This window comes from Myotis brandtii, unplaced genomic scaffold, assembly GCF_000412655.1.
Source record: "Myotis brandtii unplaced genomic scaffold, ASM41265v1 scaffold506, whole genome shotgun sequence".
NCBI classification, from domain to species: Eukaryota; Metazoa; Chordata; class Mammalia; order Chiroptera; family Vespertilionidae; genus Myotis; species Myotis brandtii.
The window spans coordinates 2,754,198-2,775,027 of NW_005369287.1; the positions used below are offsets into that span (position 1 = coordinate 2,754,198).

General features: G+C 44.3%; 2 protein-coding genes across 2 annotated transcripts in view; one reads left to right on the forward strand and one right to left on the reverse strand.

The window, feature by feature from the left end:
• UBP1 (upstream binding protein 1 (LBP-1a)) overlaps nt 1-8,842 on the forward strand; it is a 44,220-nt gene extending 35,378 nt beyond the window's left edge. Inside the window, exons 13-16 of the mRNA XM_014548378.1 lie at nt 707-825; nt 2,869-3,011; nt 3,704-3,755; nt 6,944-8,842. Of these exons, the coding sequence (XP_014403864.1) occupies nt 707-825; nt 2,869-3,011; nt 3,704-3,755; nt 6,944-6,981 (352 nt within the window). The 3' untranslated portion in view covers nt 6,982-8,842. The remainder of the gene's footprint in view (nt 1-706; nt 826-2,868; nt 3,012-3,703; nt 3,756-6,943) is intronic.
• FBXL2 (F-box and leucine-rich repeat protein 2) overlaps nt 8,310-20,830 on the reverse strand; it is a 31,954-nt gene continuing 19,433 nt past the window's right edge. The window contains exons 6-15 of the mRNA XM_005877118.2: nt 20,752-20,820; nt 20,556-20,651; nt 20,245-20,371; nt 20,029-20,103; nt 17,569-17,699; nt 15,816-15,876; nt 15,186-15,230; nt 14,558-14,614; nt 11,347-11,559; nt 8,310-10,712 (exon numbers count right to left, since the gene is read on the reverse strand). Coding sequence (XP_005877180.1) covers nt 10,605-10,712; nt 11,347-11,559; nt 14,558-14,614; nt 15,186-15,230; nt 15,816-15,876; nt 17,569-17,699; nt 20,029-20,103; nt 20,245-20,371; nt 20,556-20,651; nt 20,752-20,820 — 982 coding nt within the window. The 3' untranslated portion in view covers nt 8,310-10,604. The remainder of the gene's footprint in view (nt 10,713-11,346; nt 11,560-14,557; nt 14,615-15,185; nt 15,231-15,815; nt 15,877-17,568; nt 17,700-20,028; nt 20,104-20,244; nt 20,372-20,555; nt 20,652-20,751; nt 20,821-20,830) is intronic.

The following is a 20,830-nucleotide window of genomic DNA, read 5'->3' on the forward strand; positions in this document are numbered from 1 at the left end:
TGTGTGGGGACCGGGGCAGAATGGGTTTCCACACTGGGTTGGCGTGTGCCTGTGTGCGCTGTCGAGCCTGGGCAGCGTCGCGCTCACAAGAAGACTGTTTTGTGTACACCTTCAGGGCAGGCCCAGATTTGATGCAGGCACTGATGAGGGCAGATAGACTGTAAGACTGGTAGAAATGCACATGGGCAGTACTGATTTCTTGAAGACGACTGGGTTTGTTGCCAAGAAAACAAACTTCTCATTTAGGTGAGCTATACAGAATCTATGGTTTTCAAGGTCATATGACTACTACTAAACAGTTATTAAAAATGTAAACTTCTGATTGTGAATTAAAATGAAAGAACCGTAAACTGCTGGCTTTTTAGATTCATATACTATCATTGCTATTTCTAGACTTGTGTGAGAATTCCATTAAAACTGAATCTTACTGATTTTAAATTGCTGACTTAATCTTGGAACTTAAATTTACCAGCATCTGACAGACCATCTCAGTGGTTTAGAGTCTGGATCATCAGATTAGACCACCTGTGATAGTTGGTGTGAGGTGTGTGTTTTTATATTTTTATTAGTAATTTATTTTGTATAATGAAATAACATTGTAAAGTTCTCATAAGGAAATAGAACTTAGATTCCTGTAGTTGTCATTTGTACATGTGGTGAGGCAGCTTTCTCTCCTTGGCTCATGAGTGGCATCTTGTGATTGCAGGTCGGTTAGGCCCCGCTTAACCATCTATGTCTGTCAGGAGCAGCCGGGCAGCTCACTGCTGCAAGGGCAGCAGCAGGCTGCAGGCAGCGGAGCCGAGAATGGCAGTGGGACACCCTACGGTGGGTATGGAGGGTATCTCAGCTTCCTGTCCCTCTCTTTCTGACACTGAGGTATAACCGGGGCTTTGAAGGGCCCCTGTCCCATTAGTTCTGTCGACTTGCTGTTGTGGGAGTCCTGGCAGCAATGAGCTCCAGGGCCAAGGCTTCTGGAGAGTAAGGAACTATCGGCCTCAGTTATGTCCGCCACGTGGTAGAGCTCTTTTTATATGGCCCTTGACGCCAGAAATATCTAACAACTGAAAGACTAGCTTGCTGCCTTTTTAAAAAAATCCTCAGGTGCAATGAGTATGATGACGGCATCTTGACCAGAAAGGAGGAGGGTTGTTTTTTGTTTTGTTTTTTTAATCCATTTTACTGACGGGGGGAGAAAAGTTAGAATATCACCTGTGTAAAGATGCACCCAGGTGTCAGAACTGAGTGTGGACTTGTCTCAGACAAGCATCTGGCCAGCACTGTGAGCTGTGTCACTGAGTATACTCTACGTCATTGTCATCCGAGTGCTGGCAGGTGTCCTTGATTGTGTAATAGAGTGGATGGGGCAGAGATAAAAATCCTGGCCCCTCTCCCCTCCTCATAATATGGTCTGTGGAAGGGGGAAAAAAAGCATATGTGTTCTCATTTGTAAAGTGAGTATGTGGTCATCTTTCCCTTCTTCCCACATTCTGAAACAATAAGGGCAACACACTCAGAACTGTCCAGGGAGAAGTGTGCTATAGAATTCAGAGAGGCAGTTATTTGCCCTAGTATTACATAGAGCTCTGAAAACTGTGTGGTTTGAATTTTAGTAAAAATCCCAAGGAAAGCATTTACTGTTATGAGCTTTCCCATTTGGTGTCATTTTGACTTCAAAAGCTGTGAATTTTAAGACTAAAGATACAAAGTCTTGGTCTTAAAGGCTAAAAGTTCTATAGGAGCTCTGCATGGGTCATCAAGCTCTTCTCCACCATTTATATATGGTCAGGATTGTAATATTCTGGAAGGTATATCCTCAGACATGAGTGTTTGTGGAGGTGTATATGGAAATACAGGCAAACGTAACCCTAGATCAGGATCAGCAAACTTTTTGTTAAAGGCCAGGTAGGTAGTAGATCTTTCAACCTCACAGACTATAGGGCCTTTTTCCCATTCAGCTTTGCATCGTAGCATCAAACCCACAGTATGTAGAAGGCAGGTGTAACTATGTTCTGATAACATTTCATTTTTGAAAGAACAAATGGAGGGCAGGTTTGGCCCACATAGGCTGTAATTTGGTGACCCTGCTCTACATCATCTCTATAGTCTTCCCCTAATTATAGTTCCAAATTCTAACCTTTTCATAGTGTATGATTGGCAGAGGTTCCCCTTGTTTGGGAAAGCAAAGCTCTGGCACTGATATTCCTGATCAGTGTTTGGCTTGAATCACTAGTAATTGAGCTGGACCTACAAGAGTCAGACCCACTGCAGGTGTGCTTGGTGCTGTGCCAGCAGAGCTGCTGCTAGGTTGCATGTTCCAGAAAGAAACACAGGATACTAGGTGGACTGCACCTGGGACCTTCTGTAGAGTAGCAGAAGGCTTCATGGTCCACACCCTTAGCTTTTCGAGTACTGTCTTTTATACTGTGTTTCATGGGGGGGGGGGGGCTTTTTTTCCTTGGGATAAATGGATAAACTCCCATTCATAGGCTTACTGAATCAAAAACTAGGACCTTCTTAGGTTTTTGTTTGTTTTTAAACTATATTGCTAGAAACAGGTTTTTTGAAAAGAGCTTCCTTCAGGTATAACTTATATATCACAGAAGCCTCCCATTGCAATGACATGATTCAGTGATATTTCAGTAAATGTGCAGTTTTGCAGCCATCACCACAATCTGTTCAGTTTCATTACTCCAGAAAGATCCCCGGGCGCATTTGCAGTCAACTCCTGTTTGTTTTAAGAAAAATTAAAACCATAGATCCTTTTGTACAAAAATTATTTTAATGTTTATATGTAATCTTATAGATCCAGGTGGAAAACAGATAAAATATTACTGCTAAAATGCTGTTATGTGTTTTTTTTAATTTCAGTTTATCATGCAATCTACTTGGAAGAAATGGTTGCCTCAGAAGTTGCTCGAAAACTTGCGTTGGTGTTTAATATTCCTTTCCACCAGATTAACCAGGTTTACAGACAGGGTCCCACTGGTATTCACATTCTTGTTAGTGATCAGGTAACTCGAACTGACATGCCCATTTGCTTTTCCCATTCACACTATTATATCGCTGAAGAACTATAGAAAAATTCTGTGACCTCTGTTACAAGCACTCATGAAAATCCTTTTCAAAGAGTTGGGATCAAAATTTGTAAGAATATATAACCAAGAGTTTCAGGTATGCTGGTGATCTAAGGAATACACATCAAGGATTAGCTGGCTCTCCTCCCTCCCCTTGTAATTTAGACACTCCCTCAGGGGGGCTGCAGGTTAGTGGGGCTTTCTCCCCTTTTATGGAGGGGCACTTGGATGGGTTTTCCTTTTGTCCCCTATTTGATGACTAATTTACAAAGCAGTAAGTTAGAAGTATAGTTTTTCCTCCAGTGTTCAGTGACAAGCAAGTAATAACAGAAGAGCACTTACCCAGTGACTTTTTGTCAGTTATTCCCAGACCCAGCAGGGATGCTATGCTCCCCAAGGGGTCAGATGGCCGACTGACTAGGTCCTCAGGGACCATCCTGAGCAGGCACTGCTGCCAGGGCAGTGGGTATAAATGTTACCACTCGCCTGCATTCACCAGCTACCATTCTGGCCGTCGAGTCCTGTGCTTGTCAGCAATATATAGATTATACTATTTTCCTCTAACTGCGAATTTTAACCAGTTACAAAGGGACAATTGGATCTTAACTACATCTGCTTTCTCCTTCTAGATGGTTCAGAACTTTCAAGATGAGAGTTGTTTTTTATTCTCCACAGTAAAAGGTACTTTGAATGTGTGCATGTTGTCTTGAAATGCTGGAGGCATGAAAAATAGTGTGTGCTTGTAATCACTCATCTTGTGTATTTTTGAAATTCTGGCTTTACTAATTTTAAGAAGAGTTTGAAAAATGAATTCAGAGAATATTTCTAAGGGTTGTAATAGAAATTAACTAGCCAACAAGGGAGAGAAATCAATCCTGATGGCGGGAGGGGGAGGATTCTCAATTCGTTCAGCCAGCCTTTTACTGAGCACCTTTGTCAGACACCGTGCTGTGGTGCTAGACAAGTCTTGAACTTACTATAGTGGGGAAAGCAAATCAGAATTGGCCAACAGATGCACATAATTACAAATATTTTAAGTGCCACGGAGGAATGGGAAAGTGTGGGGTATTTATGGAAGAGGGGAATCTGGGTAGGGGGATATGAAGCTGTTGGGCAAGGCCTCTCTGAGGTGGTATCATTAATGCTGATAATTGAAGAGAGAAGGGACTGACTATATGAGGAGTATCCCAAAGTAGCGTGCGAAGGAAAGACCTTGGCTTCTTAGGAGGTTTAAAAGGCCATGTTGCTACCATGCAGTGTGTGAGGGGTGAGCAGAGCAAGATGGAGACAAAGTGAGAGGCAGAGTCTGGTATGCAAGACCTGGTGAGGCAGTTTAGATTTGATTTGGATGCACTGGGAAGTCAATGAAGTTGTTTAAACAAAGGAGTGATACAGTTAGATTTTTCTTTCACTCTTGCAACTCTGTGGAGACAGATGGGAAGATAGAAAGACGAGGCAGGAGATGTCATCTAGGTGAGAGGTGATGGTATCTTACACATTTGTAGACAGGGTTCTGCTGGACTCCAGTTGAGTGGTTGTGACTCTTGGAAGAGTGACTGGGCAGATAGTGGTCCCAGTAGAGGTAGGTTTGGTTAGGGAAAAACAGTCCAAAGTTCCATTGTAGATATGTAGCAATGGCAAGTTGGCATTTAATTACATCTCTCTCAGGCCTGGGTTTGAGATGTAAGTTTGGAAGCCTTCAGCATGTCAGTGGTGATTCAAAGCTGTAGGAATCATTGAGGTCCTTTAAGGAGTGAAGTTGAAAGATAGCTGAGACCTGGCACAAGTGAGTCCCATTAAAAAAGGTTAGGAAAAGGGAAAGGGTTTTTACTTTGGATTTTGTTTGTTCTTCTAGTTCCTTTAAATGTAAAGTTAGATTTGGGATTTTTCTTGAGGTAGACCTGTATAACTAGGAACTTAGTCTGCTTTTGCTGCATCCCATAAATTAAAAAAAAAGTTGGGTTTTCATTGTGGGGGTGTGGGGGGTTCAAGATAGATTTTTATCTGTTTGATTTTCTCTTTGATCCATTGGTTGTATATTAGAATGTTCTTTAGGCTTCACGTTTGTGGGGGTTTTTTCTTCAGTTTTCTTCCTATAGTTGATTTCTAGTTGTATGACTTCAGTCTTCTTGAATTTATTGAGGTTTGTTTTGTGCCCTAACATGATCTATACTGGAGAATGTTGGATGTGCACTTGGAAAAAATCTGTATTCTGCAGTTTTTGGGTGAAATGGTCTATAAATGTCTAGTAAGCCGATCTTATCTAATGTGACATCCAAGACCATTATTTTCTTAATTTTCTGACTGGATGCTCTATCCATTGATGTGAGTGGGATATTAAAATCCCTGCTATTATTGTATGACCGTGGAGGTCTCCCTTTATTCCCGTTAGTAATTGCCTTATACATTTACGTGTGCCTTCCTTTGTTGGGTATTAGGTGTTTACTATTGTTTTATCCTCTTCTTGAGTTGACTCATGTAAAATTATGTTGTTCCACATACGTATACATTCATCGGTTGCTTCTTGTATGTGCCCTGACCAGGGACTCAAACCCACAACCTTGGCCTATTGGGACTGTGCTCTAACCTACTGAGCTACCCAGCCAGGGCCTCCATTTTTTGTTTTAAAGTCTATTTTGTCAGGTGTAAAGTATTGCTTACTCCAGCTTTCTTTTCATTTCTGTTTGTGTGGAATATTTTTCCATCCCTTCACTTTCAGTCGTCTTTCAGTTGAAAGATGGTCTCTTGGAAGTAGCATATAGACAGGTGGGTTATGATGTTTAATCCATTCAGCCATCCTATGTCTTTTTATTGGTGCATGTATCTATTTACATTTAAAGTAATTATTGATGTATGTACTTATTGCCATTTTAAAAATTGTCTTCATAGTATTCTGTAAGAAGGTATTTTTAAAAGTCTGACAGGTTCAAATCTAAATCTAGTCTTAGCACAGAAGCTGCACCTCAGAGAACAACATATATGTGTCACCCTTTCTTGAAAGTCACTCTTGGAAGGGATTCGCCCAAAACAGTGCTAAAATTACGATTTCACTTTTTGCCTGGCATGTTTCATGTGCCATCAAGTTACTTGCAATGTTGAGTTTAACTGTAAACTGATTCACAAACATCTTCAGCTTGATACCCTTCTCAATTTTTTGTTCTCAGAGCAATACAGTTTTTACTCTACAAAACTCACATTATCTAAAGAAGGAAATGCACATTGAATTAATTGTGTGTTTGTGTTCTGTGAAAGTGGTAGCCATTCCCAATGTCGGGCATCACGGGATATCCCCTCCAATCTCAGTGCACTGTTCTTCAGAATTTGTGCTCATGAAAAAATTCATTTGTTCCTTGATGGATGCCTGTACTGTGTCTCCACATTTTCTGAGAACATGAGGGCATCGGGCAAAAGTAGTGATGTGTTTTTTAAATGTTTCAGATCTACCTCTGTGGAGTTCAAAAATTATTTCTAGAAAAGGTGGCTATAAGCCCTCTGTTTACGATTTGTTGTTTTGTATAGAGCTGACTGTCCTGCCTCCAGCTCTTGCCGACAGCACTTTGCTGTGTGTCTTGATACCCCCTCCTCCAGCCCCTCACTGGCAAGTAGTATAGGTGCAGGGTGCTGTTGGGAGCATCGGCCAGACACCAAAAAGCAAATGTCTAAAAGGAAATGTGTATATGAAGCTGCCTTAGGGAAGAGGAGCCGGAGCAAGTTAATCAGCTTTTTTTCTGTAAAATTACTTAAAGATAACAGATGAACTGGGGAGGAGGTTGTCAATTTCTGGGAGTTTTAATTTAATGGTCCCAATTTTCCTAAATCTGGCTAAAAAAAAGGCTGTAATTTGTAATTTCTCTTTCCTTTTTCTGCAGTTGAAAATAGTGGTGGTATCCACATAATTTTGAAGTGATTTCTTATATAGTCTGAACTATATTCATTACCAAATAAAGTCACGCTTAAAAGTGTGTGAAGACTGAATCCAAGAAGTCTTGGGATTGGATTTTACTGTATGAATGTTTCATATTGAAAACACAAGATGACCTTTCTAATGAGCTGTATGAGAGGCGACTCTCCTCACTGCCACTGCCATAGCCAAGCATCCTCGTGAGAGTGAGCACGTCGGGACAGCACGCTGCTCTGGGGCCGCGGGGCAGGCTGGGCTGCCTGCCTCTCTAGCAGAGGCCAGTAGAGAAGAGTTCCTCAAAGCAGCCCTGGCTGTCTTTTTACACTGTATGTGGTTTGAAGATGAATGTAAAAACCTACTGTGGGCATTTACCTTTCTGTGCCAGTTTGGCCTGAACCTCCTGCTGACCTGGACTGGGGACAGTGCTGTTGTGGAGCCAGCAGGGAGCCTGTCTGCAGAGATGCGATGTGCTGATACAGTGACTGATGGTCAGGTAAGAGGCTTGGCACTTCTCGGAAGAAGCGTGTCTAAGGGTGTGCGTCTCACGTGATCATGCCAGATTGGGACGAGCCAAGCAGGAAGACGGGCTGGAAGCGAGCTGCATTATCAAGAGTACCTTGGTGAGAGGATCAGTGTAAATCCTAATAGGTACAAAGACTTTGTGTTTTTGCTTTGTCACAGATTTGACAAACTTTTGCTTCTGCTTCCATTTTTAGCATTTTATTTCTGGTTTTCATTTTCAAGCCCCATTGCCTTTTAAAAATTAAGTGGTTTTCTTTCTTTTTCCTCCATCCCTCTGTCTTCGACTGCCCTTCCCAACTCATCCCCACACCATCCTTTTAAACATTTTTAAAGCCCGACCCCAGACATTGGAAATAGGTAAGCAGGAGAAAAAGTATAGGTTCTGACATGGTGTCAAGGAGACTTTATCAACAAGTTGAAATTATTCTTGGAACACTAGACATCATAAACCAAACACTAAATTGTATCATGTAAACTCCTTACACTTCTCAAATATTGAGCTTTGGTACAATCATGAGTAAACATTCTGGTGTTTATTTAGAGGCCTTTTTATACACCACATATAGTTTTTCTATAAGAAATTTGTCTCTTCACAAAACCAACTTCTTGTCAGCCAGTGTACTTATCAAAGAGAACCCACTGTTTTTGCAATTTTTCCTACTCTTTAAAGCCTTTCCCAAAATTCCTCAGCAAGAATTGTTGAGGCCTGTGCTGTAGCACACCCAACTTATTTTTAAAATTCAATTCCATTTTAATTATAGCATCTCTGTCCATTTACCCAGGTGTCTTGAATGTATTATTTGCTCCTTTTCTTTGGGCAGAAATAGGAATGAGTCATTTTGAATTTAAAATCTTTCCCAGAAGATGAACTACTTAAGGGAGTGGGGGGTGTCTGATACAAAGAAGCACTGTGTCTGTTTCCATCTTTGGTTTTAAAATATCTGTAACTGTTAGAGGCCATAAAGCAGGAGAGCCTTCCTTTCTGTCATGTTCCCTTTGCTTTCGTATGAGCACATGTTTTCTGTACCAATCACTTGGGAAAGAAGAGAGTTTCTATTAATTGTTTTAGTTTTGCTTGTCGATTTAGCATTCCTTTTTGAGTCTCAAGATTTATGGAACAATAAATGTCATTCAATGCTGTGTGCTATTCTGAATTCCTCATAGGGTTTTAGAAGTGGGGTAAAAAAGTTAAAAGCTCATCAAACTTGAAATCACACACCAAGTGGTATTGAGCATTAGTCTGTCCCAGTGAACAAGTTAAATTATGGCACCAGCAGATTTGCTACTTTGTTTTTTTAATAGTAGGATGTATACATTTCCGTATAATAAATGTTTTCTGATTGTTTTGCAAGTGTGTGTGTCATTTAAAATCCCAGTTCCTGCCAGTGTCACAGAAGAGAGAGGCTCCACATGTATGTTCTGAGGACACACCAGTCCAAATGTTATAAGAGTTGAGACCCAGGTGGTTTTCTCAAAGCTGCTGCAACTGAGAGGTAATGTTATTCTAGTAACTTACTTTTTTTATTAGAGGTTCTCCTGTTTTATAAATGGGTCATTGAGTAAAGTAGCTGTGATAGATAATGTATAGAAGGCCCAGTTACATAAAATAGAAACTGTAATTCATAATCACTGAAGCAGGTCTGTGGTATATGTTTTGTTTTATTTAAATAGCATCAGTCATTTCTCCCCTACACGGTGTTGCAAATGTATATTTAAATAACTACTGTGGTATACACACAATTTTTAGACCTGTGAATACCAGAGTTTATCATAAAGCAATAAAATCAAGTCTTGAATGCTTATTCTGGTAATCCCGTTAAATCGATTTATGGGGTTCTGTGTATATGCCCTCTCTTCCTAGAAGCAGCCGAGGCATTGTGTCCTGAATACCTCTAAAACTGCCCACCTAGAAGTACTGCTAGTAATGGGAAAAGAACACCTTGTTTGCCGTTTCACTTATGCTTCTCACAAGCTCTGGACTCCAGTCCAGGAGTGGTTGCTAGGAAGGGTGGTGGTGGGTTCCTAATTTTAATTAATAAAGATCACGAATGTGGACAGCACGGGCAGAAACTAGATCATCTTATCATATGCTTAGATAACATTAGGAAGGTCTTGAATTTGGAAAGTGGTTTTGCTCAGATTTACCTGCCATAGGTGATAGCAATAAAACCCTCTGACTTAAGCATTGCAATGGTTTATTCATTTTTATATTTTGAGTCTAAAAGGTGCCAACACTTGACTGATCTGAGTTTTACATGTATAAAACTTTTGACTAGTTCTGGTGTAACTTGATTTCTAAGATTTTAAAATAAACTTGGAAAAAATTACACCCATTCTACATGCATCCATTCATTATTTAAGCCTTATTCAATTCTATTGCTTTAAGGTCCCCCAAGTTTTGTGAGATATGACATTAGCTTTTCTCCTACAATAAAACTGTGTGCTATAGCGTACACCAGAGCTTCTAATTTCCAATCAGGCAACTTGAACTCAGGGTTGACTGTTTGGTTTGGTCCCCCAAGTTGACAGAAATAGGTGAAGACCCTGCTTCACCCAGTGTAGAGTCCTCATTTCTTTGGTGTCTCATAGAAACTTCTTAACATGCCTTCCACATACAAAACTATTAGGTATTACGAATTTGCAGTACAGTCACTTTGATAAAGGTGCGTCAAAGTGGAAAAGCCCTGCTAATCAAAATGGAATTGTTGTGAATTAAAGTAGGCCACTATCTTAAGTATCAGGTAGAAAATCAACAGCTTGATTTTTCTGCTCCATTTGTGCTAACACTGATGGTCTGAGGAATGCTGACAAAGCTGAGGACAGAACTCTTGTCCCTAAGAAGGTAAACCCACCTTGTTAAGAAACCAGGTTTCTTGCAGGATCCTGGCTGCACTGAAACCACTCTTGCTGTGTGTTTACTGACAAGGCTTTGATTTGATTGTATCGCAGCAGACTAAAGTCAAAACTATCGCCAAAGTTACTGCAATCCCTACAGAAGTCTTTTACCTGTAAATACCTTTCCCAATGGAGACTCAACAGATTTCGGTGACCGTGGAGAAGGTAGGGAAGACTTGGGTCTTCTCTGGAGTTGGGCCCCGCAGCTGCTGTCAGAGAATGACACAACACCTGCACAGCCGATGGCCACTTCCTCCCACTGCTGTCGGTGGTGTGACGGGTGCAAAGTAGGCATGGACTTTGACATGAGGGAGCTGAGCCTGGAAACAGAAGAAAAAGGTGGAATAATCTTTACACTGATATTTTTGGAATTATAGGCATAGTCCTAGAAAAGCCTGTAGTTCTCCACGGGGAATTGGCTTCACTTTACCATTAGGCAAATAGTGCAAAAAGAATTTCAGGGGTAGGCTAGAGCTACTCCTGTTTACATAATACATCCCCTAAAACAGCACCTTCCAAAGATAAAGGAAAATGAATAATATTTCTGCTCCTGGGTAGTCACTGGCCCCCAGTGGAGTTCCCACCAGCTGTAGCACCCCAGGCAGCTTTTGGCCTGTAAATGCAAAGTTAAAAACTTTGTTTTCTTGAACGTGCTATGTGTCAAAAGCATGCCACATTCTATTAGTGCTCTCGCCTGGAAATTAGCCAAGACCACATGTACCTCCTACTGGTAATGACCTCTGGCCCCTTCCCTTGTAAGGGGGCTGATCACCCGACTATGTGGAACCCATTCTGGAAGTTGTATCTCCCAGGCTGGGGGTCTGATTAAGGAATTTTGAAGAAGTCTCGGGAGACATTTAGATTTCTGTGTGACAGACGTGCATGTTGATTCTTGGTGTATGTGTTGCTTGCTTAGAAATCGTGCCAGGTGTACGGCTCCTGCCCCACACTTACCCGCATCCGCTTGATGCCCGCGCGGGTAACCTGCTGGCAGTCATACAGCTCCAGGCGCTCCAGGCCACGGCAGTGCTCCAGGTGCTCCAGGGCCACGTCGGTGATGAGGAGGCAGTTGTCCAATTCCAGTACTTGCAGCCTCTCGTGGCCACAGGTGCTATTGCTCAGGTGCAGGATTCCATCATCTGTGATGAGCTCACAGTGGGACAGGCTCTGCAGCAGGGAGAGGACAACAGTTTGCAAGACCCTCATTCCAATTCTTATAGCCTGGGAAAAGCCAGGGGAGCAACCATTTATCTACAGGGTCAAACACAAAGCCGGGGGGGGCGGGGGGCCTTTGGCCGGGGGATTGCTGCAGCTGGGGAGTGGTTTCTCTCACCTTCCTGAATATAAAAGCAAGTCAGAATTGCAGGGGATGGTCTGGTTCAATCCTGAGCTCACCTCCCAGGTACAATCTACAGCTACACATGGAACAACTTCCTCTGAAAAAAGCCTAAAAGCTGGCTTAGCACCTCCTACACATTGGACCAGTGAGGGAAGGCCCGTGACAAAGCCGTTAGGAGGGGCTGGGACACAATCTCACCAGAAACGCCACTCGCAGTGCGGGACCCAGAGTCAGAGGGTGCACCAAAACCCGGAGCTTCTCCCTGGGGAGGGAAGGGTTAAAAACCCACATTGCCCCCGCCCCCACTCCCTGACTTTTAAGACTTACACTTGAGTGACAGGCCCCCAAGAGAACTAGCTTTGAAAACAACAGGCTCAAAGCCACAAGATTGCAGCAGATCTTACAGGACTTGCCTGCCCAGGGCCCAGCGTGGGACCCTGGGCAAATGAGAGGAGCAGCACCAGCCTGAGGGGTAGGCATCTGATTAGACACCCATTTGGGGGAACCTTGGGGCACTCTCTGGTGATGGAGACTAGGTGCCATCTTTGCACTCCTGCCTTTACCTGGAAGATGCCATTTTTTAAAACGGGCTTTTTTCCTTTCCTGGTGGGCACCACTGTCTCTACATGTCTGGTGCCCCAGTTATTGCGGCTGCCGCCAGGGGATACCTACATTTCTTGGCTCTGGTGGCCCATGGGCTTACACGGGTGGCCCCCACAGAACTGTAACCAACAGAGAACGTTCTTAAACAGCTGCCACCTCAAGGGCACAACCAGAACCAACAGACCCAGGAGCTCAGTCTTGTGAAAGAGGCCCATTAGCTTATAGCTGCAGCCTGATGGGCAGGCTTCTAATTGAATACACAATAGACCTACAAATGCGTTCAGTGAAGTTTTAGGACACAAAAGCAATATACAAAAATCTGTTGTGTTTCTATACACTAATTATCAGAAAAAGAAATTAAGAAAATCCCACTTACATCTGCATGAAAAAAAATAAATAAAACACCTAGAAATAAATTTAACCAGAATGTAAAAGGCCTATACACTGAAAACTATTAGGCATGGATGAAAGAAATTGACACAAATTCCATGCTGGAAAATTAATATTGAAATGTTCATACTACCCAAAGCAATCTACAGATTCAATGCAATCCTATGGCATTTTTCACAAACAGAACATCAATCCTAAAATGCACAGAACCACAAAAGACCCTAATAAGTCAAAGCAATCTTAAGAAGCACAAAGCTGGAGGCATGATCCAATGTAGTTAGATTTCAGTACAGTATTAGCATAAAACACACACCTGATAGAATGACTTATAAAAACAAGTGATTAGGATGTGGGAAAAGGGAACCCTTTTTGCATTGGTGGGAATGTAAATTGGTGCAATTACTAGTGAAAACAGTAGAAGGTTCATTAAAAAATTTTTTAACCCTTTGCGGTCCACTTTTATTTTTGGAATTCAAACAGTCTGGTCCAAATTAATTGACGGGATTGAATGTTGAACCGGTTTGCAGTGTCTCAGCCTCGACGCTGGACCTGCTCCTAGCACCTGGTCTGTCGAGTCAGCCTCCACTTTGGACCGAAAAGGGTTAAATACAACTATTAGAGATGATCCAGCATTTCACTTTTATGGTTTTCAAAGAAAAAGAAAACGATTCAAAAAGATATACGCAGCCCCATGTTCGCTGCAGCATTATTTACAACAGGCAAGCAGTGGAAACAACCCAAGTGTCCACCATCAGGTACGTGGGTAAAGAAAATGTGAGACAGATGCACATACACAGTGGCATATTCAGCCATAAAAAAAAAGGAAATCTTGCCATTTCTGACAACATGGATGGACCCTAGAGCATTATGCTAAGTGAAATGTCAGAGATGAATACCTTATTATTTCACTTATATGGAATCTGACCCAATTGGGGAGAAAAGGCATCAGACTACAAAACTATCTGTAATATGTAGGTGGGAAACAGAATGGTACAGGTAGATTCATGTACATTCATGACTGATGTCTGAAATCTGACCCCAAACTCCAAAGTCCCAGAGTGAAAGTGAAAATAAGGAAACTGGTGGGGAGAGTAACTTGAGGCCAAATGGAGCTTTGGTGATGTTAAAAAGTCTAGCCTCTGAGGACAGAGCCAGCTTCAGGACGACAGAGAAAGCTGGCGTAAGGAAATCTGTTGTGTATTTCAGGACTGGGAAGACCTGGGGCCCCCGAGCAGTTGTGTAACTCTGGGCAGGTCCCTTAACGGCTCTGAGCTTCCTTTTTTCCCCCTCAGATAAAATCGTGTCCACAGTGTCTGAGTCACTCCGGGCTGCGGATGGGACTGAGTGTAGGTAGCACAGTGTCCAGGGCCTTGCTCCATGAGCAGGGTTCCATCCCACTCCCCGCTCTGGTCAAACAGCTGGATGTGAGGGGTGCATGGGGTGCCACTGCTACTCCACTGCTCATTTTGGACCTTTTTAATATGTTCTAGTTCCTTTTCCATATACATGCTTATACGGAGAAGGGATTATATATCTATGTGCAGATATGAAGTGCAAATATAACTCAAGGTTGGCCTCAACCTGAGGTTATATCACGTTAACATGCTAATTCTCACTCTGACTGACATGATGAACAGGAACTTAAATGGTAAGGGCATGGGCCCCTAAATTAGATTCATATCCTAAAAGGAAAGCAGTAACATTTAGATACCCTGTCTCCCACATTAGCCCAACCATAGACCTTTGAAACCAAGAATGATGGTACCTTTACGGGAGGGAAACCCAGATTCCTGCTGTGGTGAGGTGAACAGTGTCACACCCACTCAGACTCACCAGGGCTTGCAGGTTAGGACAGTGAATGGAGAGCTGGATGAGCGTGCTGTCGGTTATCTGGAGAGAGACACGCTGGGTTAGTGTGGCTTCTACACCACAACTTAACACCTGACTCTGGCTTCTGAACGTGAGCATCAAGGAGCAAAAGAGAATAAAAGACTCATCTCAAGCACTCGGGCAGGGGCCCCTCTATCATCAGCAACCCCGTCTGCCCACTGCTGGAGACTCAGAGCTTTCTTCAGTCTCTTGGAGCCTAAGGGGGTGGGGGGGGCGGGTTGGACAAAGGGGGAGTGGGCAAGGAAGGTCCCCCAGGATTCTATGTAGTCACCTCATCCTGGACATGCAAGCTTATTTTTCTCTTTAGTTCTGTGAAACTAAGAATTTTTTTTCTTTCTTAATGTTTGGCAAAAGATGGAGCAACTTTGAACTTCTGGGCTGTGGCTGGCTGGTGCCTGAGGGCAGTCCAAAGTTTACACTTTCCACTGCCAGTGCCTTCATGAGTTCCCCAGCCCTGATCCTACACTGGACAAGGAGGGTCTGAACAACAGCCCATCAGCGTGCCTGGCTACGCCTGGCTGTTGGTCAGGGACTGAGGGGCAGCCCTGCAGGGCATGGGGGGTCCACTCACCAGGACACATTCTTCCAGATCCATCTTCTCGAGGTCATGGCAATTCTGAAAGAGTCCACAGACATCTCTCACCACGCAGCTGGTGTGAGGGCAGCCCTGGGGGCTTGCCCTGTTCCCAAAGCGCCCCGTCAGCCAGCATAAGCAGGTGCCCTTTGAATCACATCCACTTGGGAATGGGAATAGGGCTGCCCTGGCTGCATGTCCTCACATCCTGGAAGGTAGTTGCCCAGTCTTCACAGATGCCAGAGCGGAACAGGTCCTTAGGTGGGGCAGGAGGAAGTGTACCAGCGGCCCCAGGAAAGGGTTACTGGCAGCAGGCCAGAGGGCCCCCACAGGGGTCTGCATTTGCAGAGGCAGCTGGTCGGGTCTGTGGCAGGAAGGCCATCTCCTCCCAGGGAGGAGGCTCCTCTATTGTGGTCCCACCTGACCACATGCGAGAGGTCTAGACCTGCTACAAATCCCTCCAGACCGCCCCAGCTTTCTGACCAGCTGGGGAAAAGGCACGGCACACCCTGAGGACTCTGACTTGGTGCCTGTTTACTTTTTTCCACACTCCAAAACCACTCCAATCACTCTGAATGGGGGAGGTGAATTAGAGTTTGGTTTGGTTTTTTAAAACCTTCGCCTTACCCGAGCTAAGAGTGTAAAGCCTGCATCGGTCAAATGGGAACACCGGGCAGCCTCTAAAATCCTGGGATAAGGAGAAAAAAGCAGCGACTGGTCAGCAATAGAAACTCATCCTCTATGGCGCACACTCGAGTTCCTTCTGCTCCTTGACACTTGCTTCTGGTAACAGCCCTAAGGTGGTAATGCAGATACTGTCCCCACTGGAAGGACGAGGAAAACGAAGCTTAGGGAGGAACGGGACCTGCCCTGAATCCCAAAGTCCCATCCGAAATTCGGGACAGGAAGCCAGCAATCTTCCCACACAGTACAGTACGTTGTTGCTGCTGTTGTTTTTAAATATTTTCCCAATATTGTTATCTTTAAACACAATTAAAATGAACTTTTACTCAACAAAATCATGGTAAATACTGCATTTACTGAAATTCTCAGTTACCGTAAAGGAAAACTTAAAATTTATAGCCAGTGAGAGATAGAGTTAATTCTCAATACCCATGCTTAACAGGATGGATGCATAAATAACATTTTTAAGTTAAATACTCTTATAGCAATAATTTTAACCTCCTTTCTGACCAGTTTTAATCCCAGATTCCTTTTATGCAGAAATGTCAAAATTATCTAGAATCTTCCCTAATACAACAGTAAAAAAAAAAAATGGGCAAAAGATATAAAAGACAACCTTTATAGGATATGTAACTGATACAAGCAAGAGAAATCAGTTCCACTAGCAAATAAAAAATAATAAAAGCAGCCCGGCCAGCGTGGCTCAGTGGTTGAGCATCAACCTATGAACCAGGAGGTCACTGTTCAATTCCCGGTTGAGGCATATGCCCAAGTTGCGGGCTCAATCCCCAGTGTGGGGCATAAAGGAGGCAGCTGATCAAGGATTCTCACTCATCATTGTTGTTTCTCTCTCTCCCTCTCCTTTCCTCTCTGAAATCAATAAATTATATTTAAAATAATAATTAAACAAGCATCTTTTTTCTGCCTATTGGATAGGGAGGGGCTAAGATTGCTGGTTTTGAAGTCAAACTCCACAAGTTCAAATTCTAGTTTTACTTCTTACTCATCATGTGATCCAGAACAAATTATGTGGTTTTCTTTGAGTCTCAGTTTCTCCTCTGCAAAACATGTGACAATAGTAGTACATACCTCCTAGAGATGTGGTGAGGATTAAAGGAGATAATGCCTAACGCAGAGCATTAATAAATGAGATAATGCCTAACATAGAGTTCAACGGATATTAACTATGATTAGTATTTTGTTGCCATTATTAAAGACTTAATATTCACTGTATTATGTGGCAAATCAAAAAATAAATCATTTTTTGTTAAAACAAAACTTTTCTTCTGGCTAGGAGATGATAAATAGGGCGATTGGGATTCCCTTGCCCCTCCCCCCTTCTGTCCATTTAGCAGCTGGTTTAGAGGAGAAACTGGTGACACTTGGAAGCGAGGCTGTCATCCTGCTCACGATCAGATCGCTCTGATATCAATAACAGGATGAGGCAAATCAGGTGGGCCTGTGCGGTCCGTCAAGACATTACGGTTCCTATTCCCTGGTGGTGGACACTACCCCTACATTCCAAAATGAACTGGGTGCCACACTGTCCCGCCCTGACCCATCCAACAACAACGTAACCACTGCCCCCTCCACCAGCACCTGTTCCACCAGATGGCAAGCCTTTCCCCTCCAATGGAAACCCTCCTGGTCAGCCCACCACAGTCTGAGCTGCAAAGCGGAAGGCATGCACACTCACTGAAGTCTCGGGCAGTTCAGCGCCAGGGCTGTGAGAGAGGTGTCCGTGAGGTTGCTGCAGCCAGACAGGCAGAGGGCCTGCAGCCGGGGGCATCCCCTGCAGATCTGCACCACGCCTTCGTCCGTAATGCGCTGGGAACCCAAAACAGGAAGGCAGGTCAGAAGGCACAGGAAACTGAAACGTGGATCTACTGATGGTCCACTGGTCTAGGTTGCCAGTTACCAGCACTGCAGCCTAGTAATTTAAACAAAATAAAGTGATGTACTCGGCAGACGGGTATTGATGTTCTTTCTGCACAGCTTTAAAAATATTCTAGCATTACTAATGAGAGCGATATTTTAAAATTCCACTTACCTTCCCAGATTCATTGGATTTTCAGGAAAAATTCATAAACTTATATTAAAAATCAGATTAAATAAAAAGCTCATGAGACTTCGCTAAGTGACATTAATTTTTGGTTGAGTTTCTATAGATTAATGCTTTAGTTATCTACCATATAAATGCTATGTGTCTATAATGGAAAAGTTAAATAAATCACTAAATTATTGATAAGTCAATATTCAAAATAACATCTTTATTTAAATATACTAATTTAGGTGGAGATAAAAATGCATTTATGTTATACTAGAGGCCCAGTGCACAAAATTCATGAAAAAAAAATGGGGGGAGGGGGTCCCTCAGCCCAGCCTGTGCCCTCTCGCAGTCCCGGACCCCTCGCTCCTTACTGCCCGCCTGCTTGCTGCTCCTTAGTGCTGCCGCGGAGGCGGGAGAGGCTCCTGCCATCGCCACTGCACTTGACAGCCATGAGCCGGCTTCTAGCTGAGAAGTGCTCCCCCTGTGGGAATGCAATGACCACCAGGGGGCAGCTCCAGTGTTGAGTGTCTGCCCCCTGGTGGTCAGTGCACGTTGTTCAGCTGTTCGGTCAATTTGCATATTAGGGTTTTATTATATACTAGAGGCCCGGTGCATGAAAATTCATGCACTGGAGGGGGGACCCTCAGCCCAGCCTGCCCCCTCTCACAGTCTGGAAGCCTTCAGGGGCAGGAGGTGACCTGGCAATCAGGGGAAGGTGATGCCCATCACACCTCTGCTACTGCCACTGCCGGCTGTGCAAGCCTTAGCCAGCTCTGGTTACCTGAGCCTCAGGCATCCCTGGGCGGCTGGGCTGCCACCATCTGAGGCTTGCCTGCGCCTCAGGCCGGCCCTGAGCGGTTGGGAGGCTGAAGGGACTGGGGGTCTCCGGAGGCAGGTATGTGACGCGTGCTGAGGCGTCTGCGCGCCGCCATCTTGTGGCTGTGGGCGCCGCCATCTTTGAGGATGAGGCAGTCAATTAGCATATTCCTTCCTTATTGGCTGTGGGCGCCGCCATCTTTGAGGATGAGGCAGTCAATTAGCATATTCCTTCCTTATTGGCTGTGGGCGCCGCCATCTTTGAGGATGAGGCAGTCAATTAGCATATTCCTTCCTTATTGGCTGTGGGCGCCGCCATCTTTGAGGATGAGGCAGTCAATTAGCATATTCCTTCCTTATTGGCTGTGGGCGCCGCCATCCTTGAGGGTGGGGCAGTCAATTAGCATATTCCCTCCACATTGGCTGTGGGCACTGCCATCTTTGAGGGCGGGGCAGTCAATTAGCATATTCCCTTCTTATTGGCTGTGGGTGTCGCCATTTTTGCGACAGTGTGAGGGTCAATTAGCATATCCCCTCTTTATTAGATAGGAGGATTTCAAGTCACAGCCATATTAGGGTTTTATTATATAGGATTTCAAGTCACAGCCAGTGCTAGCCTACATGCAATTCAAGGTCTGACTTTAAACAACTGCAGGCCCCTCAGTTAATATATGTCCAGAAGATAGCTTCTCCTTTACCTCCCATTATCAGGGACTCTAGAGATTTATGATTCACGCGCTAAAATCCCAAATGCAAGGGACTTCTTGCCTGAGAAACCAGTATATGTAGGAAGCATCCTCAGTTTCAGCATTTCCAAGGGCAGGGGAGAGGAACTGCAGCTTTTCCCAGGCTCGTGCGCTGCTGGAAAGGACGCCCTGCCCTGCCACATGCCCTTATTCCTAAAGCATCCGCATGTCTGTTGTTCCTTCTTATTTACTGACACAATGTGAGAAGTGTCATCATCCCCCGTTTATAAATAAATAAATAAAGACACTGAGGCCTTACCATGGATTGATGAGGTCAGTGACAGCCTTCCTAGTATCTTAAACAACCGACCCCGAGCTACATCATTTACAGGGGAAGTGTCAGAGGCTGTGCACGGGCCTTTCTGTTTACAGTGGTGTTGTTTCGTCTTGTGGCAAATGGACAGATCACAGAAGGACACAGGATAAGAGGTCAGGTGTGGCGATCATCCTGCCTGCCTGGGTGCGTCAGGGGACCCCACGCCCCCGCAGTTTCTGAGGGAGGACACGAGCAGGAGGGTGCACAGCGGACAGGCATGCTACTTACTGGGCAGGACTGCAGGTTGAGGCTCACGAGCTCATGGCAGTAGTTCTGAATGTGTTTTAGAGCTTCGTCTTCTAACTGGGACGGAGAAGACAAGAGGGATGGAACCAGGTGAGAGAACAGTGGGGCACCAAGGAAAATGCAACAGCAAGGCCCTCATCAAGTGCCCACCCTAACTTCAGATATCGGTAGTCAGCGCAGCTGCGTCAGCCCTGGTACCTGTGTGCAGCCCCGCAAGAGCAGGGCCTTCAGGCCTCGGCAGCCGCGCACCAGGGCCTCGATGCCATCCTTCGTGATCTGATCACACCACGAGAGGTTCAGGTACTCCAGGTTCCGGCAGCCCTCGCTGAGAGAACAAGAAACACAACCACGCATGTGCAGTCTAGCCTGCAGAGCATGCATTACCAACACTGAGTTTAGTAAATCACTGGGGAGAGAGGACCCCTGTGACCATTAGAAAGGTGTCGGACACACCAAGGTGTTCATAGCTTTGGGTGCTTCTCTTGACCACAAACAACAGGTCCTCGTACCTAATCCCTTTTAAGGAGCTGTTGGTGATGGACACGCAGGAGGTCAGATCCAGATGTTTCAGCTTGGCACAGAATCTGCTAAGACTGTAACACGTGCTGAGAAAGAGCAGAGGCACTAAAGATATTTTCAACCATGTTTCTCTCCTCTCTGTCTCCCCATAGCCAATTAGTCACCAAACTAGTTTTCCCTACTTACCTGTCAGTGATTTTTGTGCACCCATTGAGGTTTAAGTGTTCGATGTTTCGGCAGTTCTGTGCAAAGGTCCTAAAAAGAG